Genomic DNA, 20,016 nt, shown 5'->3' on the forward strand with positions numbered 1-20,016 from the left:
TGCTTTGTGGGGAAAAATGGCCTCGAAAGGTGGTTCTTTTCTTTTTTTACATTTTTTGGTCACCTGTTAAAGAGAGGGTCCCATGTGCCCCTGCCCTTTGTTCGCAGCTCCTTGCTGCTCCCACCCTCTGTCTACGGCCACTTGCTGCTCCCGCCCTCCGTCCACGGCCACTTAATCCTTTCGCCCTCTCCGCGGCCCCTTGCGCCTCTGCCCTTCGTCTGCGGCCCCTTGCGCCCCCTCCATTCGTCTGCGGCCCCTTGCGCCCCCGCCCTCCGTCCACGGTCCCTTGCGCCCTCGCCGTTCGTCTGTGGTCCCTTGTGGGCCGCCCTCCGTCTGCCGTCCCTTGCGCCCCCGCCCTCCGTCTGTCGTCCCTTGCGCCGCCGCCCTCCGTCTGCCGTCCCTTGCGCCCCCCGCCCTTCGTCTGCGGTGCCTTTCGCCCTCTCTCTCCGTCTGCGGTCCCCTGCGCTCCCACCTTCCATCTGCGGCCCCTTGCGTCCTCACACCTCCACCTGCGGTCCCTTGTGCCCCCGCCCTCCGTCTGCCGTCCCTTGTGCCCCCGCGCTCCGTCTGCCGTCCCTTGTGCCCCCGCCCTCCGTCTGCCGTCCCTTGTGCCCCCGCCCTCCGTCTGCCGTCCGTTGTGCCCCCGCCCTCCGTCTGCCGTCCCTTGTGCCCCCACCCTCCGTCTGCCGTCCCTTGTGCCCCCGCCCTCCGTCTGCCGTCCCTTGCGCCCCCGCCCTTCGTCCGCGGTGCCTTTCGCCCTCTCTCTCCGTCCGCGGTCCCCTGCGCTCCCACCTTCCATCTGCGGCCCCTTGCGTCCTCGTACCGCCGCCTGCGGTCCCTTGTGCCCCCGCCCTCCGCCTGCCGTCCCTTGTGCCCCCGCCCTCCGTCTGCCCCCGCCCTCCGTCTGCCGTCCCTTGTGCCCCCGCCCTCCGTCTGCCGTCCCTTGTGCCCCCGCCCTCCGTCTGCCCCCGCCCTCCGTCTGCCGTCCCTTGTGCCCCCGCCCTCCGCCTGCGGTCCCTTGTGCCCCCGCCCTCCGTCTGCCCCCGCCCTCCGTCTGCCGTCCCCTGTGCCCCCGCCCTCCGTCTGCCGTCCCTTGTGCCTCTGCCGTCCCTTGTGCACCCGCCTCCGTCTGCGGCCCCTTGTGCCCCCGCCCTCCGTCTTCGGCCCCTTGTGCCCCCGCCCTCCGTCTGCCGTCCCTTGTGCCCCTGCCCTCCGTCTGCCGTCCCTTGTGCCCACGCCCTCCGTCTGCCGTCCCTTGTGCCCCCGCCCTCCGTCTGCCGTCCCTTGTGCCCCCGCCCTCTGTCTGCCGTACCTTGTGCCCCCGCCCTCCGTCTGCCGTCCCTTGTGGCCCCGCCCTCAGTCCGCCGTCCCTTGTGCCCCCGCCCTCCGTCTGCCGTCCCTTGTGCCCCCGCCTTCCGTCTGCCGTCCCTTGTGCCCCCGCCTTCCGTCTGCCGTCCCTTGTGCCCCCGCCCTCCGTCTGCCGTCCCTTGTGCCCCCGCCGTCCGTCTGCCGTCCCTTGTGCCTCTGCCGTCCCTTGTGCACCCGCCCTCCGTCTGCCGTCCCTTGTGCCCCCGCCCTCCGTCTGCCGTCCCTTGTGCCCCCGCCCTCCGTCTGCCGTCCCTTGTGCCCCCGCCCTCCGTCTGCCGTCCCTTGTGCCCCCGCCCTCCGTCTGCCGTCCCTTGTGCCCCCGCCCTCCGTCTGCCGTCCCTTGTGCCCCCGCCCTCCGTCTGCCATCCCTTGTTCCCCCACCCTCCGTCTGCCGTCCCTTGTGCCCCCACCCTCCGTCTGCCGTCCCTTGTGCCCCCGCCCTCTGTCTGCCGTCCCTTGTGCCCCCGCCCTCCGTCTTCCGTCCCTTGCGCCCCCGCCTCCGTCTGCGGCCCCTTGTGCCCCCGCCCTCCGTCTTCGGCCCCTTGTGCCCCCGCCCTCCGTCTGCCGTCCCTTGTGCCCCCACCCTCCGTCTGCCGTCCCTTGTGCCCCCGCCCTCTGTCTGCCGTCCCTTGTGCCCCCGCCCTCCGTCTTCCGTCCCTTGCGCCCCCGCCTCCGTCTGCGGCCCCTTGTGCCCCCGCCCTCTGTCTGCCGTCCCTTGTGCCCCCGCCCTCCGTCTTCCGTCCCTTGCGCCCCCGCCTCCGTCTGCGGCCCCTTGTGCCCCCGCCCTCCGTCTTCGGCCCCTTGTGCCCCCGCCCTCCGTCTGCCGTCCCTTGTGCCCACGCCCTCCGTCTGCCGTCCCTTGTGCCCCCGCCCTCCGTCTGCCGTCCCTTGTGCCCCCGCCCTCTGTCTGCCGTACCTTGTGCCCCCGCCCTCCGTCTGCCGTCCCTTGTGGCCCCGCCCTCAGTCCGCCGTCCCTTGTGCCCCCGCCCTCCGTCTGCCGTCCCTTGTGCCCCCGCCCTCCGTCTGCCGTCCCTTGTGCCCCCGCCCTCCGTCTGCCGTCCCTTGTGCCCCCGCCCTCCGTCTGCCGTCCCTAGTGCCCCCGCCCTCCGTCTGCCGTCCCTTGTGCCCCCGCCCTCCGTCTGCCGTCCCTTGTGCCCCCGCCCTCCGTCTGCCGTCCCTTGTGCCCCCGCCCTCCGTCTGCCGTCCCTTGTGCCCCCGCCCTCCGTCTGCCGTCCCTTGTGCCCCCGCCCTCCGTCTGCCGTCCCTTGTGCCCCCGCCCTCCGTCTGCCGTCCCTTGTGCCCCCGCCCTCCGTCTGCCGTCCCTTGTGCCCCCGCCCTCCGTCTGCCGTCCCTTGTGCCCCCGCGCTCCGTCTTCCGTCCCTTGTGCCCCCGCCCTCCGTCTGCCGTCCCTTGTGCCCCCGCCCTCCGTCTGCCGTCCCTTGTGCCCCAGCCCTCCGTCTGCCGTCCCTTGTGCCCCCGCCCTCCGTCTGCCGTCCCTTGTGCCCCCGCCCTCCATCTGTGGCCCCTTGTGCCCCCGCCCTCCGTCTGCGGCCCCTTGTGCCCCCGCCCTCCGTCTGCGGCCCCTTGTGCCCCCGCCCTCCGTCTGCGGCCCCTTGTGCCCCCGCCCTCCGTCTGCGGCCCCTTGTGCTCCCGCCCTCCGTCTGCGGCCCCTTGTGCCCCCGCCCTCCGTCTGCGGCCCCTTGTGCCCCCGCCCTCCGTCTGCGGCCCCTTGTGCCCCCGCCCTCCGTCTTCCGTCCCTTGTGCCCCCGCCCTCCGTCTGCCGTCCCTTGTGCCCCCGCCCCCCGTCTGCCGTCCCTTGTGCCCCCACCCTCCGTCTGCCGTCCCTTGTGCCCCCGCCCTCCGTCTGCGGCCCCTTGTGCCCCCGCCCTCCGTCTGCGGCCCCTTGTGCCCCCGCCCTCCGTCTGACGTCCCTTGTGCCCTCACCCTCCGTCTGCCGTCCCTTGTGCCCTCACCCTCCGTCTGCCGTCCCTTGTGCCCCCGCCCTCCGTCTGCGGCCCCTTGTGCCCCCGCCTTCCGTCTGCGGCCCCTTGTGCCCTCACCCTCCGTCTGCCGTCCCTTGTGCCCCCGCCCTCCGTCTGCGGCCCCTTGTGCCCCCGCCTTCCGTCTGCGGCCCCTTGTGCCCCCGCCCTCCGTCTGCCGTCCTTTGTGCCCCCGCCCTCCGTCTGCCGTCCCTTGTGCCCCCGCCCTCCGTCTGCCGTCCCTTGTGCCCCCGCCCTCCGTCTGCCGTCCCTTGTGCCCCCGCCCTCCGTCTGTCGTCCCTTGTGCCCCCGCCCTCCGTCTGCCGTCCCTTGTGCCCCCGCCCTCCGTCTGCGGCCCCTTGTGCCCCCGCCCTCCGTCTGCGGCCCCTTGTGCCCCCGCCCTCCGTCTGCGGCCCCTTGTGCCCCCGCCCTCCGTCTGCGGCCCCTTGTGCCCCCGCCTTCCGTCTGCGGCCCCTTGTGCCCTCACCCTCCGTCTGCCGTCCCTTGTGCCCCCGCCCTCCGTCTGCGGCCCCTTGTGCCCCCGCCTTCCGTCTGCGGCCCCTTGTGCCCCCGCCCTCCGTCTGCCGTCCCTTGTGCCCCCGCCCTCCGTCTGCCGTCCCTTGTGCCCCCGCCCTCCGTCTGCCGTCCCTTGTGCCCCCGCCCTCCGTCTGCCGTCCCTTGTGCCCCCGCCCTCCGTCTGTCGTCCCTTGTGCCCCCGCCCTCCGTCTGCCGTCCCTTGTGCCCCCGCCCTCCGTCTGCGGCCCCTTGTGCCCCCGCCCTCCGTCTGCGGCCCCTTGTGCCCCCGCCCTCCGTCTGCGGCCCCTTGTGCCCCCGCCCTCCGTCTGCGGCCCCTTGTGCCCCCGCCCTCCGTCTGCGGCCCCTTGTGCCCCCGCCCTCCGTCTGCGGCCCCTTGTGCCCCCGCCCTCCGTCTGCGGTCCCTTGTGCCCCCGCCCTCCGTCTGCCGTCCCTTGTGCCCCCGCCCTCCGTCTGCCGTCCCTTGTGCCCCCGCCCTCCGTCTGCTGTCCCATTTTACTTCGCTTTATGATTTTACTTCGCTTCGCCATTTAAAATGACTAGGGCATGCCCGTACTATATATAAGCTAGGACGTGCCCGTACGTGGGTGCCCGTTCCTTGCCAAAAAAAAAAAAAAAAAAAATTTGTGTAGGGGTGTGTGTGTGTGTAAACATCCTAGGGCGTGCCCGTACGTGGGTGCAAAAAAACATGCGTGCAAACAACAACAACAAAAAAAAAACTTTGAAACCACGTGGCAGTAACGACCACAGAACCCCCCCCTCTATTTACATGAATGGTTTGGTCCATTCGCAACGACCACAGAACCCCCCCCTCTATTTACATGAAATGGTTTGGTCCAAAGCGAACGGCTTGCGGTGTTTGGTAAAGAAATCGCCATAGCTCGGTAACTACTTGTCCGATTAATTTCAAACCTTGAAAAGGCACATCCTCGGGTCCCCAGCAATATACCTGGCAAGTTTCAAGTATATCGGACCGGTAGTTGTCGAGAAACAGCGGTCACAGACAAACATACACACATACACACATACAAACACACATACACACAGAGATTAATGGAATTATAGATAGAAGAGATTAATGGAATTATAGATAGATAAAGCATTTTTTTGTGAAAAATTACATACAGACAGACAGACCACTTGGGATCTCTCCCCTCCTGGTTTTGTGTCCATTACATTGCATTATTCTCCACCCAGTAGCAGAACGTCCAGAGTTTTTGTATTTTTACATCTACCTATTTAAAAAGAAGAACTACAAAGCAAGGAAAATGCTTTGATGTGTGTTGTCAATGTTGGTTGGTGAATGTGCTTCAACGGAACAATTTTTTAATATCTGTAATTTCATATTTATTCTCTGCATTTCGGACATGTTAAAACGTTTTTTTTTTTGTTTTTTTTTAAACCTTTTAAAATCCGGTTGTGTTTTTTCTGTTGTAGGTTGTGTTTGGCCTTGCGTTGCTGAATTCGTGTAATTGTGACCTACAAAACTTTGGTGAGCTGCATTCAAGTTTTGTTTAAAAAAAAATGATATAAATACAGGTATTGATTGGTATGCTAAACTAGCCTATGAGGTGGAGGTGTTCTTTACTTTTTACCTGTGAGCAGTGTTATCTGTGTACTGTAAGACTCCGGTTTATGTTGGGAATGCGTTCCTGAAAGGTGCGATCAATATCGAAACGATGAAAATCGATCCAATTTTTCTCATTAGAATTAATGGAATAAGCGTGGGATGCATTTCTCACGTTGCCACTTCAGGCATTATATTTTGCTTTCTACCTCTGATGTTACCTTTTTTTTTATGCCGTAGCCTGTAGGGCAATGCTGTCACAAACAGCGTTTGTCCATCCGGTGTATGTGTGTATGTATGTGTGTTCTTCCACAGGTATTTGGCTGGTTTATTCCCTTTAAAAAAAATTTCCGTGCAACCGTTGGTCTGATTGCCACAAAATTTTACCAGAGGAGTGCCTACTCCTGCAGAATTTTTAATGATAATTATGACGTCGTTGATCACGTGGTGACATCTTGGGTGACGTCTTGGGAAAAAATGAAAAAAATTGCACCTCTATCTCCGAAACGGGTCCATGGGGAAATTTTTTTGAAAGGTGGCTCATTGTAAAATACTCCCCATGGGGAATAACACGTGTTTATGATGAAGTCATAGGTGCCTTCATTATGACGTCATAAATCAACAAGATGGTTTCTTGAGGGAAGATGATCATGATTTATTGTGTGACCTCGGGGTAAATTGTTCGAGAATATAACATTTATGACGTCATTGGTTACGTGGTTCTGCAGCCATATTTTTATGGCGTAACTCACAGGGCAATGCTGTCTGGAACAGCGTTTCTGTCAGTCTGGTGTATGTCTCTCACAAACATCCATCAATTGGAGCTGAGGATCTGGTCACATGACAGAGGGACAGCAGATCCTCTACTCTTAGCAGATACAAGCTTGGCTACACCGTTTAGACTATTACTGTTGTTGATTAATGACAGTTATATTTAAGCATAAATAAGTATTACAAAAAAACAACAACAAAAAACAATTACCAAACGTCTACCTAATATATATATATATATATATTTATATTTATTTACGCGCTTCCAATCGGAGAGCAACACTGGATGTGTCTCCCGGACAGCTCGCCCGGCGTGGCCCTGTGGCGGTCACGGCACGTATGCAGGAAACGCAGGCAGGAGGAGATCGTGCGTCTGTGGCCCGGAACGGGTCGTTCTCTCAAGCGCGATTAATACAGCGCAGGGCACGGGGCACGGGGAAAGTTCGTGTACAACGATGATAACAGGCAATTCAATTCACTCGTTCTGCTTCTTGACTCGACTCCTTGCGCTCTCGCGTTCTCGTGCGTTCTGACGCGGAGGGCTCTGGGCAGGGTTTTATAGCTCCGCCCCGGCCTTACCCGAATGTTCCATGCTCCGCCTCCCATTCCCGTGGTAAGCCACTCCCCTCGAGCTCTGACTGGCGGGTCGCGCTTACCGGTCACTCCCCCTGCAGCTCCTCCTTTCGGCCATGCCAGACTCGTTCAGGCTGAGCACGTGGCATTTCAGCGCCAAAAGAACACCTAAGCTCACTGGCCTACCCAACGCAAAACTAACACAGGAAAGGAGACTACCTTACATTTACTAAGAAATAACTATACTATCGCGAGGCTACATGTTGTGGTGCGTCTACTTACGAGGGGGGTTATCCTTTATTCCAAAACCACATTCCACAACGTTATTATTCTATATATATATATATATATATATATATATATATATATATATATATATATATAGATATATAGATAGATATATATATACTACTGTGTTCAAAAAGTATCCGACCTTTATTTTTCTTGCGTAAAAAAAAAAGAAGAAGCTAGGGAGGCGTTGATTGGTGCACGTATGTAGGCGATCCTAATGCACACGCGTGAATTTTTTCCCACCTGCAGAAGCTGTCATTCGACGGCAGACCGCCGATGAGTGAGAACATGTAAGTGAGCGCCGTCGGATTTTCGTTTTTGACAAAATGACGGAAAAAACTTGAACAACGCTACTGCATCAAATTTTGTGTAAAGCTTGGCGATTCCCAAGTGGAAACGATCCGCAAGATTCAACACCGTTCATTCCATTATGAAGGAGGATTTGGGCTTCAGGAGAATCTCAGCGAAGTTCGTACCAAAGCTGCTAACGATTGAGCAGAAGCAACTCCGTTTGGAGATCGCACAGGACATGCTGGAGACTGTGAACAGCGATCCCAGCTTCCTCAACACAAGTGATCACTGGCGATGAGTCCTGGGTTTATGGGTACGACCCAGAAACCAAGTTGCAGTCATCACAATGGAAGCATCCAACATCCCCGAGGCCAAAAAACACAAAATTTGATGCAGTAGCGTTGTTCAAGTTTGTCCGTCATTTTGTCAAAAACGAAAATCCGACGGCGCTCACTTCCATGTCCTCACTCATCGGCGGTCTGCCGTCGAATGACAGCTTCTGCAGGTGGGAAAAAATTCACGCGTGTGCATTAGGATCGCCTACATACGTGCACCAATCAACGCCTGCCTAGCTTCTTTTTTTTACGCACGAAAAATAAAGGTCGGATACTTTTTGAACACACTACGTATATATATGTATATATATATATATATATATATATATATATATATATATATATATATATATATATATATATATATATATATATATATATATATATATATATATTTATATATATATATTTATATATATATATTTATATATATATATATATATATATATATATATATATATATATATACATATATATTTATATATATATATATACATATATATTTATATATATATATATATACATATTTTCTCCTTTGTTTTGTGTCCGTCCGTGATATGTTGTTACCGCGATAACTTGAGAACGGCTGTTGGGAACTCAGCCAAACTTGGTATAAGTACATATTATGATGCCAAGATGAACTGATTAATATATTTCGGCATCAAGAGGACAAAGGCCAGATGTAATTTCAAGTAAAAATGCGATACTTGAAAACAGGTGAAGGGATTTAAATCATAGTCCAGGTTGTTGTGTAATTTCGTTCAGAATTTCTGGAGATTTGCAAACCTATACATATTTGGAAACTACAGAGTATAAGCAACCAGAAAACTAATGTTTCCATTTTCTTGGAAGTGTGTATGGTGGCCATCTTGGATTTTCAAAAATGACCACCCACGCAGGCATTTTTGTCAATATTTCAGCTTCTGAGCCACATGGGGTCCTGGTTATAACAGCCAAACCTCTATTTTAAGGACAATGAATCCAAAGGCCCCATACTCTGGCCTGGACATGTGCCCTCAGGATGTGCTGCTTAAGAGCACCAAGAGTAGGAAGAAGTTTCTGACTTTCAGCCATGTGCTTGCAGAAAAGATGCCATCGCAGCTCAGGGATGCTCTTTATCTGGAACCCTTTTGGTGAGTATGCAGCACACACAAATTCAGCTAATGTGGACACCATCTCTTCAGTCACTTCAGTGGCCTCTGTAAGCATCTGCAGAGCCTTGACGACATCTTCACGTGCTTTCATGAAGACCTGCAGCCAGGTTGTCTTGCCTATTCGAGAGAAGCTCCCTGTGTTGTCTGCCCCTGTGAATGCATGGAAGACAGGCAAAGCCTTTGCTCTTTCGGCACCTAAAGCTGTCCATATAGGCTGTACTTGAACAACTCCAGAAACCATCGAAACACTTGTGTTTCTTAGCAGAAGGTCATAGTTTGCTATCACCAGCACTAGTACATCGGTGTCTGGAGAGAACACCACTAACTCTGCATCAGCTGAGTTTCAATGTGATGCCAGCACCGCCTGTTGGATCAGCAGTGTGTCCGCTTCTTCGTGGTTGTTATCCTCAAATAACAGTTCCCTGTTGCTCTTAGTATGTCCTGCAGCAGATGTAATTAGCAGCTTGGAAGAGTCCTTGTTGTATTCAATGGTTTTTGCTGCAAGATACTCGGTGAGATCAGCTTTTGTTTTGTCATGAGAAAGGAAGCGGCTCATTGGAATATGATTGATGTTTGTGTCATCTTTGACTTGATACTGGACTGGGTCCTTTCCCTGTCTCCTTTTCTCCCTTGTTGTAGTCTTCAGAGAATCAGCCCTGTAGGTATCAAACACGAGAATGATCTCATCACAGTCTCTCGTTGGACACACCAGCCTCTCATTGAACAATCCACAGATCTTTCACCGTCACTACTGTGGCAGGTTTCTTTGTCAGCTTCTGCACAAGCACCATACCATCCACAAGAGCAACTTTCCGACTGGAATTGGTACCTTCGTTAGATGTTGAGTCGATGGTTTCTGTATCCATTGCATCTTTCGACTGGAGGCTTGCAAATTGGATCTGTTGCTGATCTTCTTGGGATGTTTCAGCTGTTCCCATCTTCTCAAGTTGGTGAATCAACTTTGACTTGTCCTTGCATTGCAGCATTGTGCCATCTGGGGCAAACGATGCCTGTGGTGTCAGAGTGAATTCATAGTTTCCAATGGTGTGTTTCTGATCTCTGTCTCTGCTTGATCTGGCAAGGACCATAAGCCGTCGATACAGATCCTTGGTCTCCATCAGATCTACAGTACTGTCCCGAAGTTTCACAGTGGTTTTCACGTTTGCAGACATGTACATTTTGTTTTTCTTTTTCTTCACTGGTGTCCATAGGCTGACATCCCCGTTGATTCGCTCTGACACGTAATCTTCATCGAGCTTTTGACCAGTGACATCAATGTTCAAGATCTGAGGGACAAACTCATCTGGAATGTAGGCATGGGTGATCAGATTGTGCAGCCTATCCCCCTCAGTTGCAAATAGATTGCCGTGACACAGTATGGCCGTCTTAATTTTATCAACTGTCATGCTCCCTCTTGACTGTACTTGATCCAAGGTCATGATGCTCTGTGATCTTGCCATCTACACTGCCGAACTGACTCTTAAACTCTCTGGACAAGCTTGAGAGCTCTGGTGTGGCCATGAAGAATCTCTGTCTAGCATTGGCGTTGTTGGAGATGCCAACGAGCCCAGAGTGAACCTTCATTAACCTGTTCAGATGTTCGCATGCATGGTCTGCACCAATAGATACAGAAGGAATGTCATTCTTGGTGACTGATATGTTGCCTGCTCCAAGTTCTCTCCAGGTCTCAGGGTGGTTGGTTCTCAGGTCATACATATCGCTGATATATCGGGGCCAGAGTCGCTTGTACTTGATCCAATCCATTGCAAAGAACAGCTTGCCCAGTGCTTCTCCAGCTGTAAGATGGAGCATCATGTCAGCATTTCGAGATGCTGCCACAAAGAATAGGACTGCCTCCACACGGTGTAGGTAGTTCATCATTGATTTGAACATGGCATTCTTGGATCTCTGTCTCCCATTCTTGGAATTTCTTCACAAAGTCAGCAGTAGTCAGGGTTTGAAGTAGGGAGGTGTTGGCTTGTTTCACAGATTCAGTCTTTGCACTCTTTTTTCCCTCTGAGCAGGCAGCTTCAACTCCCTGGGTTGCCTCCAAGCAAACGTCTTTAAGCTGGGCGTTGTCCTTGAAGAATTCCTCGAGAGCCATTTCATAAAGTGCCGCATACGAATAGATGTGGGCACGGAGAGAGCGTTTGTAGTGTGTACATTTCAGGATTTGCCTCGTCAGGACCGTACACATCAGCTTCAATCCAGGCATCGTCTATGCCCGAGTTTTCAATTGAGGTACCAAGAGCTCTCAAAGCAACCATGACAACATGTAGCTCGCCTAGCCTGGGGACAACAGTGCGTTTCATATCAGGTCGGGCATCTATGAGTTGCACCACTTTCTCGTGGATGGCCATCTCAAAGGAAATGACAGTTGGGTGATCTTCGCTAACTGCCAACTGCCTCAGCTGGCTTGCTTGATTTATGACTGTCAGGAGGGTCGACCACTCATGTGCCACCTCTGGGAGTAGTGGTAAGGCTCCAACTTGAGTGACAGACTGGCTTGCAGACAACAGTGAGTTGTAACTTGCCCAACCAAGAATCGTGCTGGAATCTCCTATCATCCTGGATACAGCAGAAGCGACAACCCATCCAAGCTGTGACAGCTGATATGATTCTGAGATTCCCGTCTTGTTGACGACAAACTGTTCTGTTGTGTTCACTGGTTTTGGTTTGGGCTTGTCACAGTGCAGCACATCTACATGGTATGAACTGACCGATAGGCTTTGTGCATCACCTATTGTAAGAGGTGGTGCAATCGGTTCTCCAGGAGCATCAGCTTTCTGGTACACTGCAGTGATTGTACCATGAGTTGTTCCTTTACCATCAGCAGTGTCTTCGGCAGTCTGTGTTGTCTGCAGCAAAGAACACGTAGCTGCCCTTCTTTAGGAAGGGTGGCACATAGAGATCTTGGAACAGTCTGTTGTTTTCAACGACAGCATTGGCAAGGGCTGTTTCTAGTAGCAGGGTGTGGGTATGTGAGACACAGCAGCCCTGAGCATTGAGAAGACTCATAAGCCTTTTGTTTCTTGTGTCATGATGAACAGCTAGAGCCAGTCCCAGGACTTGAGGGTTTTCTCTTGCACAGTGTTGCCTAAAGGTTGCTGAATCGCTGCTAGGTTTGTACTTCACCTGTCTGTTGGACTTAAATCCAAACATGATGTTTTGGCTCACCGTGAGTGCTGTCCTGTTGACAACACTGGTCCTTTTTTCGGTTTCCAACTCGTCCACAGGCCCTATCATGATCCAGAGCTTTGGGGTGTACAGTTCAGCCGGAACTTCGTCAATGCTGCTAGACACTTGTATAGAATTGGCGGGCTTCTCTTTGGTGAAATCAGCAATGCATTTACACCTGTGCTACTTTGTAGATGGCCTTCGTGTTGGTCATGTCATCACCCTCACTTGTGATAGCAGAATGGACCAGGTCTTCCTCACATGCAGCTGGAGAGTAGAGGACAGCTTGTTTCCTTCGGTTCTTTTGTAGAACAGACAAAACACTTGGTATCAGTGAGGATCCTGTCTTTCAGCCAATGTCTACTGAATGCAGGTGAATGGTTTTTCAAGCCGTCTGCACCGAGCATGTTGACATATGTGGTTTCGATGTCATCCATTGAGAGGTAAGCTTGGTTCTTAGTTTGCACATCAATGAGGTTGATCAGTTCAATCAAACAGGCCCTTTGTAGCATATTCTCTTTGTGTGTGCCTCTACTGCTTCTGTCTCGCAAAACATGGAACACATGTTTAGTACAACACAGTTTGTGGTACCTAACGTCAATTGCATGTGCGTCACCCGGTGATATACATGTGCTCAATCTCGTGTTGAATGAGGCATCATGTGACATCTCTACAGTGTCTCTGAGATCTTTCCCAGCGTTTTCTGTCCTGACTGGACAACTGCTGGTCATCATCCTTCTGGCAGAAGAAACACCGATCCTTGTTCAGTGGCACTGTACATGACCGTGTGAACGGCAGTGAAGATGAAGTGTTAGATGGGCCAGAATCATCTATTTCGGTGCTTCCACTCTTCTGTCCACGTTTTTTTGCAGTGTAGGATCCTGTTGATAATGCATGGGTTCTGCGTTCTCTGGCACGCTGTATCTGGTCCTTGTTAGTTGCATTGGAGTAGCAAGTCCGGTGCCATATAGCGTTCTCTATGGAGAGTTGTTCTTTCGTGCAGTCTTGCAGTCGATTTTGAACTTTTACATAGTTGCCGTCAAACAAACTGGCTCTCTCCAACAGTTGCCAACAGATTTTGATATGAGTCGATTCTGGGTTGTTGTACAAGTGAGCCTTTCTTCGCATCATCAGATTGGCACAGCACACACAGCTTCCAGTTCGTGGATTCCTGGGTTTGATGCGTCCCTTGACAAAGGCTAGGTATCTCACTCATGATATATACCTACTGGAATCTACAAATACAGCAAATGAAACCACCACGTATAAACACAGCCACCACCATCACAGTATTGACACAGTTCACATATTGACACATGTCAGTATGTGTTGTACACATTAATCCCATAAAATGCAGCGGAAAATAGCTTGACAAAGGTATAATGGCCCCCAGAAGTGATTTACCACATTATAACTGGTACCATTGTATTCTCCGCCCCTGAAAATGTATGTTTAGCCATTCAAATGAAGACCCTGTGTGGTTTTGAAGCTGAAATATTGAGAAAATTGCATTTGCGGGAGGTCATTTTTCAAAATCAAAGATGGCCGCCATAGATACTTCCGAGAAAATGGAAACTGGTTTTTTTTGTTGGTTCGGCTCTGTAGCTTCCAAAAATATATAGGTTTGAAAATCTCCAAAAAAAAACTGAAAGACAGCCAAGCTCTGAACATCGTGAACCGGACTATCAGACTGGGTCCAATTATTTATAATGATGTAATAATGTTGGCGAAGGCATATTGGTCGCCGTCAAAGAGGGCTGGTCTATGTTTTCATTGATGAGGCAAGGTTGAATCAGTTATTTGATTAAAAAAATTTATAAAAACCTTTAGGCTTCTTTCATTTCCATATATTTATTTCTGTAATTTTGTTTCCTCAGCTGAACAATTTGTGAAGCAGAAGCTGCCTGACTTGCTGCGCTCGTACGTGGATAGTGACGTTGGTGCTAGTTCAGAAGGTGGCTTCCAGGATATTGCAATTGAGGTGTTGCACCTGTTGCTTTCGCAGCTGCTCCACGGGTCGCACGGATCCTTTGGGGTGGGCCAGGAGCAGCTGCAGGCCTTCCTGCAGACGTTGCGCAAAGGTGCAGTGCTGCTATTATACACTGTATAAATGATAAGGAAAAGGCATAAAGAATTGTGCCATCGCTGACATGCTTGCTTCCCGAGATCTGTCTTGTTGTCACAAATAATGTCACCAATGGAAGGCATCTACTGCCCAAACCTTACGACATCAATCGAGCATAGAATTGTCTGCCGCTAAATCCATTTGTTGGAGAATATAGGAGATTCCTAGTGTTCAGCTGTTGTTCCCCCTCCCAGAATTTCCAAAGTTAGTTTTATCTCGAGTTTGTCTATGCTAGTGTTTTCCACAAGATAATTATGTCGTGAAGTAAATTGAGTCGTAGCACACATGCGATTGTGTGATACGAGGTCTCGACCTGCACTCGGTTTTAATGGTATATGATTGTAGGTTTTTTGAAAATTGGGTTGAGGCTGTGAGCTGCTGCCATTTGTCAACTGTCTTTAGGACATCTATTTTAGTTTAATCAAAGTTTTGCTTCCAGAAACGCTTGTGTGTTTTTCTGTTGCTGTTGGCTGTGGTATAGATTTCCCACGTGCACGCTGTCCAGTGGTGCTTTCTCCATTACTCTATCGAGAACACCCTGACTTGCTGGCAGAGCGACTCCTGCCGGACACACCCAGCATGGCCAAAACACCCATGGGAGCTTCTCTTGCTGATCTCATGCAGGAGGTTGGATATAGCTGCTGTGCCAGGTAAGCTACGATGATTTGTGGTCTCTTCATCCCTTTACCCTTTGCCTATTTACAGATGTTTTGTTTTTGGAAGTTTTGATTTCAGTGCGCACATGCTACTTTTTGTAGGTATCATGTTTGACTTTCCTCTTTGATTAACCTGCCACCTGTTTCTAGTATTGAAGAATGCCGCAACCTGATAGTGGAGTTTGGGGCAAGGGAAGTGGATGCCACACAAGTGGCACGTGTACTCAGTATGATGGCTGTGACTCACTCGAGCCTCACTGACGGAATGCCCTTGCAGGTACGGCTGAACCCCTGCAAAATTGCCATGATCATTTTTGGAAATTATTTTACTACCTTTTTGATAATTATTTTGCTCCTGCTTCATTTCAATTGAATTGTGAGCACTGTAGAACCCAAATCAGAACATAAACCTGCAGTTTAGCAGCGCTTTGGCTTAGAATTTGGCAAATTGTATGGTGTCTCATCCTGAGTGCTCATGTGCACCGAGAAGTGAGGTAATTGCTTCTGTCTGTCTGGCAGTCAAATAAAATACAAAATAATTCCAAACAGGAAATTTGTTGTTTTTATTGATGTCATCAAGAACACAAACGGGCACGAATAACTAATATAAGTGTGTTAAACAAGGTGGTGTAAACGATGGTGCACCAGCGGCGCTAACCCACCGATTTGATTTTGTTTTTGTTTTTTACCGCAGCCTTTGAAACGTTGATTTTATTTCAGTTGAATTATATCCTTCAACACTGGAGACCACAAGATTACCTTGTTTGCACTTCCAAAAACCTTCAGTTTAGCAGTACTTCGGCGAACTTGTACACTAAATTTGATCTCGACCAATCAAATTTGCCGTGCTCTGATGAGTACCAGCGAGATTTAGGCAAAATGGCGGTGCATAGCGAAGCAACGACAGAGCTAACTTAGTCCAAAAGATCTGGTTGTTTAGTACATCTCTCAAAGATCGTTCAATAATTATCAGTTTCTCCGAGAAGAGTTGGCAGAAGGTTCAGCTCTGGACTGTTCTATTTGACACATCAGCTTCATTTTGGTTGCCATCATGGCTGTCATTCAAGGTTCATGAACACAGCCAATGTAGATCGTTCCAGGAAACGCAACGCAAGAGTTGAAAAGACCAAGACAGAGCTTGTCAGAGTTTAATCATAGAGTTGTGCCTGAAAGGTTTGATGCTCTTAATCGTGTTACATTACCTTCACATCAAACAAAACCCATTTCTTTCTTGATTTGCGCATGTCTGGCGTTTGGCAGTGGCAGACCCTTAAAAGCCTTTTTCGGAAATATTTGGGCCCGAGGCTGATTATTATTTTATGACATCTACATTGGATACTAAATGCAAAACACATACGTGATAAATGAAAATCACCAGCATTGGCTTACAAGGACTCCTTATCAGGGTCCACTAAGGGTCTTGATCAGAAATCTTCGCCTGATCATTTTTTTGTTGCAAACTGCTCCATTTTAATGGTATGAAACAAAAATGCAGCATAAGAAACCTTCTGATCTGGCAATTTCAGATAAGAAGTATCCCACTTTAGGACGTTGGAAATGTAGTCTCGTTGCTTCTAAAATTAGCTTTATGTAATTTTACCTTTGCTGTGCCCATATATTATTTTAATACAATTATTGTAATTGATATGGTGTTTAGTTATACCTTCCAAAGTGGTTTTCTGAGCACCGCTGCGTTTTATTTATTTTCATGCAGTCAATTTGTGGCCCGGGAGGGAGTATATGGAGTGATGGAAAAGACAAGAGTGAAGCAGCTCAGGCACACACCTGGAACGTGGAGATGTTTATAGAAATTGTCAAAGATCCAGTAAGTACAATCTTTGATCATGAAGGTTTGTTGGAAAATGTGCTGGAAAGGTTTTTGTGTGTGTGTGTGTGTGCAACCTGGATGGGCCAAATTTCCGCCTCCTGTGAAAGTTCCATGTGTATTAAGTTATGCTCCCTGCCCCCCCCCCCCCTTTTAAAATGTCCCTTGCGTTTCTCAAAATCCCCCTCCCTGTCTCTCGATCCTGTCTCTTGTTTCCTGTCTCTCGATCGCAAGTCTCCCACATTCAAAGTGGTCCAAGCCTTTGCGCAAATGTTCCACCAAGCCCACCTGTTTGTGGCCTGATGTTTCTATTTGACAACTAGGATGGCACAAATGTTGTCTTGTCGTGAATGCTTGACACTCTTTCAAGAGCATGTGCCTTCACCTCCCCCACTTTGTTGTTATGCCTGTTGCTGGTTCAGATCGAGAGTGAGATTTGGGAACTTAATTTTCTATTTTTTTTTTCACCTTGTAGAATTTGCAAATTAACTTCAAGGAGGTCGTGTATGAGCTGGACCACCCTGGCTTCCTCCTCAAGGATGCCAAAGGGCTGCAGGTGGTCGTTTATGGCATTCAGAAGGGATTGGGCATGGACGTGTTGTTTCCTGTAGAGCTCATATACCGGCCGTGGAAGTGCACAGAAGGACAGGTGAGTGGTGCAAGAGGTACCTGCAAATTCTCCCTTGTGGTTGGAGTACTTTAGCTCATATTCAAGCTCAGAATATCGAAGCCGTTTGTTGCGAATAATGAGCTCATTATTTTTCTGCCCGTGTTGTGCTCCATTTCCATTCTCGATTGATCGATCACCTCCACAAATATTTTAATTTTGTAATGGAACAGTTCAATCCCATTCTTCACTCCAGGTATCCAAGGGTCACTACCATCTCAGATCATCCCCCATCCAAATCCATGATCTTTTCTACCTTCCAGTAAACCAACACCTAATTTCCAGTTTTTCCTCTCAGAGTTTGCTTCTTTATCTTTATTATCTACCCCATGTATTTTCCCCAACCCCTCATCGTTACCCGCATCCTTTGTTGTCAGTCTGTCTATTTTGTCCCTCGACCCAGCTGTTGGTGTTTTCCCACTTCATTCTGCTGTTCCTTTTGAGATGTTGTGTCGTGATCTGTTCTGTGTTCGAGCTCTTCCATGAGCCTTGGCCTTGTGTACAAAAAAGTAATCGCATCTAAAGTAACGTTTTGAAAACTTTATTTATTTCCATACTCTATACTGAAAAATTATTTTGCAATAGTGTCCTGTGAATGCAAATATCAGTCAAACAAATATAGAGGGATTTTTTATCAAATTCTCTTTATTTCGAACGTCGCTTTAAAATTAGCCAATCAAAATGCATCTGGCATTTCCCTGGCAAACCCTGGTGTTGGGCTAGCGGCTAGGGTGCCGGCTTAGGATACCAAGGATCCTGGGTTCGAATCCCGGTCGATTGCTGAATTAACGCCAGGGGGGTTGACTCAGCCTGTCATCCTTCCGAGGTCGGCTAATTGAGTACCAGTTCACTGGTAATTCCCCGTTTGTCGTTAAAGGCGGCAAAAAGGGTTGGCGTCAGGAAGGGCATCCGGCCGTAAAACATTGCTTCAAAAAGGGGACCGAAAAAAAAAAAACAACAACAACCACGGTTCCCGAAAAAGGCCAACCCCGCTTTGCGGGGAAAAATGGCCTCTAAAGGTGGTTATTTTTTTTTATATATATTTCCAAACATCATGCTTCATGGCTTGAACTCGATCTTTAATGGGGTGCTTGGATCTGAGCAGAAAAGGTGGAGCTGATAGGATGGCTTAGACTTATTAGAGGTACGCACACTTGTATCTCATCTGGCTCGCCTTGGTTTGAATCTCAACCCAGCTATAAACTGTCATCCTGGTGATTCATCATTGGGTGTGCCGTCCCTCGATTGGACGTTAAACTGGGAATCCTGTCAACCTGAATTAGTTGGTGCACTTATAGATCCCATGATGTGCTTCATGAAAAGTCTGCGAGCTATCGCCAGCACCATAAGCAAAGTCCATATTCCTTCCCGAACCTACAGGCAGCCCAGCCGTGCCCTCAGCCAATTATGCTACCCCACAGCCTTGTATTGCAAATTAAGAAAGAAGAAGAAGAAGCTGAGGTTGCAGCACCGTTTCCCTTGGGTGCAGTGCTTTGCGAAATAAATGATTCTTATTTCTCGTCTTATCCTGCGGGATATATAAAAACTGTTTATTTACATAGCCCGACATCTATTTCCACACAGTGAAACAACCGTTTACATAGGTTTACAAACCTTAAAACCAGCATGTTGGTGATTGCAGTGGGAACATTAATAGATACTGAGGATTAACAGTGAAATGTACACTGCCTTCAGAAAGTATTCACATCCCTTTACGTTTTCACTTTTTGTTGTTACAGCCTGAATTTAAAATGGATTAAATTGAGGTTTTTTTTTTGTCACTGATCTACACATAATGCCCCATAATGCCCCATAATGTTAAAGTGGAATTCTCTGTTTTTTCGAAATTTTTGCAAAAATAATTGAAAAGAAGTACAGAAATATCTAATTTACATAAGTATTCAACCCCCTGAGTCAATACTTTGTTGAACTGCCTTTGGAGCGATTTCAGCTTTGATTCTTGTCTCGAAGTGCGAGTGAGAGCTTTGAGTCGACACTTAAACTTAACTTCCTCCTCCAAATCCTGGTGGCATCTGGTTAAGTCTGTTTCTGGTGTTTCTTCCCCCTCCATATCCACCCTTACCTCAAAGGGCTGCACAGATGACACTGCCCATGAAAAGGCTGAATGCCTCAACTCTGAAGCAAACTCTGTTTACTTCAAAATCTTGTGTGCCAAACCCATCACTCTCTGTACCCACCTTACCCAGTCGCACCCAGCTGCTCCTGGACTCTGTCCTTCTCTCCTGACAAGGTGGCGAAGTTTTTGTCAAGCCTCGACTCAGATTTTGCAACCGGACCAGACGGCATCAGCCCACGTATCCTAAAAACCTGCCCTGCTGCTCCATCACACCCTCTCTCTCTATTCACCCTCTCTTTTGCTTAAGGTCATCTGCCATCTGCTTGGAATTGGGCAAGCATTACCACTTTATACAAAAAGGTGCAAAAACAGATCCTTTCAACGACAGAACAATCATCCCGCTCCCAATCATCAGCAGTAAGCTCATGGGATCCATCATCTCTTCTGACATAAATCTGTCTTCTTCTCCAATGGCTTGATCTAAGATCATCAATTTGGATTCAGACCAGGTCACTCTACTGTGGACAAGCTGCTTCTGCTTTCTCAACAATGTATGGAGGTCCTCAATCCCTGACAGGAAATCAGAGCAGTCTCCCTTGACCTTGACTTGACAGTATGCCTTTTGA

General features: G+C 50.0%; 1 protein-coding gene across 15 annotated transcripts in view; it reads left to right on the forward strand.

The window, feature by feature from the left end:
• CNOT1 (CCR4-NOT transcription complex subunit 1) overlaps nucleotides 1–20,016 on the forward strand; it is a 201,879-nt gene that overhangs the window by 2,370 nt on the left and 179,493 nt on the right. For all 15 annotated transcript variants that reach the window (XM_068128263.2, XM_068128266.2, XM_068128271.2 and 12 more), the window contains exons 5-10: nucleotides 5,319–5,373; nucleotides 13,918–14,121; nucleotides 14,647–14,815; nucleotides 14,972–15,098; nucleotides 16,536–16,646; nucleotides 17,122–17,295. In XM_068128263.2, coding sequence (XP_067984364.2) covers nucleotides 5,319–5,373; nucleotides 13,918–14,121; nucleotides 14,647–14,815; nucleotides 14,972–15,098; nucleotides 16,536–16,646; nucleotides 17,122–17,295 — 840 coding nt within the window. The remainder of the gene's footprint in view (nucleotides 1–5,318; nucleotides 5,374–13,917; nucleotides 14,122–14,646; nucleotides 14,816–14,971; nucleotides 15,099–16,535; nucleotides 16,647–17,121; nucleotides 17,296–20,016) is intronic.

Source organism: Myxine glutinosa, chromosome 9 (genome assembly GCF_964187855.1).
Source record: "Myxine glutinosa chromosome 9, kmMyxGlut1.1, whole genome shotgun sequence".
In the NCBI taxonomy this organism is placed as follows: domain Eukaryota; kingdom Metazoa; phylum Chordata; class Myxini; order Myxiniformes; family Myxinidae; genus Myxine; species Myxine glutinosa.